At 38.2% G+C, this 3,057-nt stretch overlaps 1 protein-coding gene across 2 annotated transcripts; it reads right to left on the bottom strand.

The window, feature by feature from the left end:
- Window positions 1–1,092: 1,092 nt before the first annotated feature.
- On the bottom strand, window positions 1,093–2,152 carry LOC111600587. Of its 2 annotated transcripts, XM_023316778.2 has the most exons (3): window positions 2,013–2,152; window positions 1,638–1,923; window positions 1,441–1,572 (listed from the first exon to the last, which is right to left on the bottom strand). In XM_023316778.2, the coding sequence occupies exons 1-3, from the start codon at window positions 2,034–2,036 to the stop codon at window positions 1,523–1,525; spliced, it is 360 nt and encodes a 119-aa protein (XP_023172546.1). In that variant the 5' UTR covers window positions 2,037–2,152; the 3' UTR covers window positions 1,441–1,522. The 2 variants fall into 2 exon arrangements, with proteins under 2 accessions (XP_023172545.1, XP_023172546.1); XM_023316777.2 differs by having other exon boundaries at window positions 1,093–1,923.
- Between the last annotated feature and the right edge of the window lie 905 nt (window positions 2,153–3,057).

Below are 3,057 nucleotides of genomic sequence, written 5' to 3'. Positions count from 1 at the left end.
TTGTTTTAGGCTATTTGTTATTTAGGCTAAAAATTTGTTCCAGAAATTTTTTTGCAACTAGCTTAATTTGCCTTGCAGGTAAAAATTCTATTAGAATTCAGTGTTTGTGTCAATTCAGTTAAAACTGTTTGACAAAATGGACAATGTTTATAAGAGTCTTGTTCTCTTCTTTTATTTATTATCACAAACTTTTTATATTTATCTTATGAAGCCTGAAGGGAAATGTATATTTTGTGAGAAGTCACACAATTCAAATCAATTTCTTATCTGCCATGCATCACTTCTCATATAAAAAAGATTTTCCATTAAAAATATATAAAACATATGCGAAAAGATAAACAAAATATATAAATAAAACATGTTTTCGTATTTTACATGACTTGAAATAAAATCTTGAAGTTTTAATTGGTTTTCTTTCTCTCTGGAAATATGTTTTCTATTCTATCGCAGAAGCAATCTGAGGCAATCTTAAGATGAACATTTCACGAAACAAAGAAAGAAGCTTAAGTATTTCATGTCGCTATGCTAAATGATTCTAATTCTAAGCATTTGGAGAAAGTTGGCGAACCGTAACAGAGCTGCAAAATCTTTTTCTATCTTCTCTTTGATGCCTAAGAAAGCAGATCATTAATTTTTGTCGTCCCAGAATCGGCGAAGACGTGGAAGATGCTGTCAATAAATCAAATTGTATCTATTGTTGTATGGAAGCTACATGGCCAAAGTTATGTAAATACGAACTTACCCATATGAATAACCATATTCGAATTTGTCTCTTTAATTATACAGCATATCAAATGCTATGATTCCAAATTTGCATACGATAGGCGACAACAACCACAACAACAACAGCAACAATAACAAAAACAAACAACAACAAGAGTGTTCTCTGTAATTACGAGGCAAGAAATGAAGAATCGTCGACAATTAACTGATTCCGTCGATGAGTCAGGCCTAAGATAGATATTGGCCTGTTGGGCGTCTGTCAACAGCTGCCAGACTTGGGAGCCAAGGCCAACTTGACGGTAAGCTCAGACAGTTATTATAGTAGGAGATCGTGTACGGATCAGTCGAGATATGTAGCAATTTGAGTTTATTTTTGAGATACTTGTGCATGTACAATGGGTTGGGCACTTCAGGCAAAACTTATGTACATACTTAATACGTTTTTTGAGTAATTATAAAGCGATAGATATATGTGTGTGTAGTGTGGTAATTAGCAATTATAATTATGGTGAATAATTTAATTTAACTAAGCATACAAAGCGCGCGTGCAAATCACAAAAAGCAGTAAAGCTACCGACTACCAATTACTTTGCCTTGATCGTCTCCCGCCTCGAAGCGCTGCGTTCGGGGTATGGGCTCAGCTTTGCTCTTGATCAAGTACTTGGCGAATTCGGCGGGCGAGCGGAAGGACTTGATGGGGAATTTGCCAAAGCGGCCGTTCGTCTTGGACAGCACATAGTAGATGGGATAGGGGCCGGGCGTCATCTGAACGGGCAGCGGCTCCACGACAGTGGTTGGGCTAGGCTCGAGTGGGTAGTGCAGCTGCTTCTGCTGCTTTTTTTTCGGCTTCTGCTTGGGAAAGGCTTTTAGTTCGGGCGTGTACGAGAATTTCAAAGCGGGCTGCATTGCTTCACCACTGGATTCACTGATCCTCGGCCTTGACCGCATGCGCCTTGAGTCCATATAGAGACGCTGACGCGGATGCTTTGCGCCTCTTTGCAGTGTCTGGATCTGAAACAGTTCTGAGTTCATGTGGCTGCCAGGAGTGCGATCCTCTTTCGACGGCAGCTCCAGCGGACTGACCCTGATGACCTTTTGCGTCTTATTCGCTATCTCAATGACATCGTCCTTGATGACCTCCGTCTCTGCCAGCTCGGCCAAGCTGAGGCAGAACAGCGCACTTAGGCACACGAGCAGCAACTGCAAAGAGTTGCAAGCAAACAAAAAACATCAAACAAATCCCCATTTCGACACACAGCACAGCCCATAGACCCATGCCAATAAATTACCAAATGTCGTCGGCTGCCAAACATCGTGTAAACCGCAGAACAGAATCGAATCGAATACTACGTCTACTTGACTTGTTTCTGGTTATGCTTCCAGCTGCGATCTGGCTACCACTGCGTGTTTGCGACTTTAGTTAAATGCTGCCGTTTCACGACTGAGCTCTGATCGCTGCTGCCACCAACGCTGTAAGCTTTTCAGCAGCTGTCGATCTTGCCCTTAGCCCCTTGCCCCACCACCTGCCCGCTTATCCCACCTGTTATAGATATTCTCATAATGAAGTGGCCTTTTGTTGTTCGAGCTATGAGCCAGCCAGAACAAATTATGAGCCAAATTTGTGTAGAATTGAAGAATGTTAGTTTTTTTACTCACCTGGCGAATACGCGTCGATTCGCAAGTCTATGCGATAGCTCATTAAATTTGAGACGCCAAAAAATTAGTTCGTAATTAGGCATGAACAATTGAATGTTTCTTTCCTTGTTTGCTTTTCTATACAAACGCGACTTATGTATAAAATACAATTTATATAATGCACAATAAAATTTCAGATTTTGTTGAACATGAAACTGATCAAAGTTTAATTTTTAAATAAAAAAACTGTTGGCATAAACTTGTACTTTGAAGATTAAATTTAAAATGGAAAACAAATTATAAAACTACTTAAAATTAAAAATAAAATAAAATATAAATTTTTTTTATTAAATAAAATTAAATAAGAATTAAGACTCAGACTCAAAATATTTCTCAGAGCTAAATTCGGTTTTAAATTGTTAACCATAAACTAAATTCCTGTTTAATTTGATTTATAAACTGAGAAATAAATAACATTTTGTATGGCAACTGAAAGCTTTGTTATTTATATATTTGGTATTAGTAATATTTAAGTTACTTATGTTTAGAGCAGTGTATCTATGCTTCGAGCTCTTAGCGAAGTCGTTAAAATTTTTAACATTTTTTATATAGACGTTTTTATTTTGTTTTGTTTTGTCATCCCAGAGGCAACGATCGTTCGCACAGTGGGTCACACCGTGGGCAAACACAAAGAGACGC

Source organism: Drosophila hydei, unplaced genomic scaffold, assembly GCF_003285905.1.
Source record: "Drosophila hydei strain 15085-1641.00,03,60 unplaced genomic scaffold, DhydRS2 tig00000060-arrow-pilon, whole genome shotgun sequence".
In the NCBI taxonomy this organism is placed as follows: Eukaryota; Metazoa; Arthropoda; class Insecta; order Diptera; family Drosophilidae; genus Drosophila; species Drosophila hydei.
The sequence above is the reverse complement of the archived record's forward strand: the minus strand, read 5'-3'. Positions and strand labels throughout refer to the sequence as shown.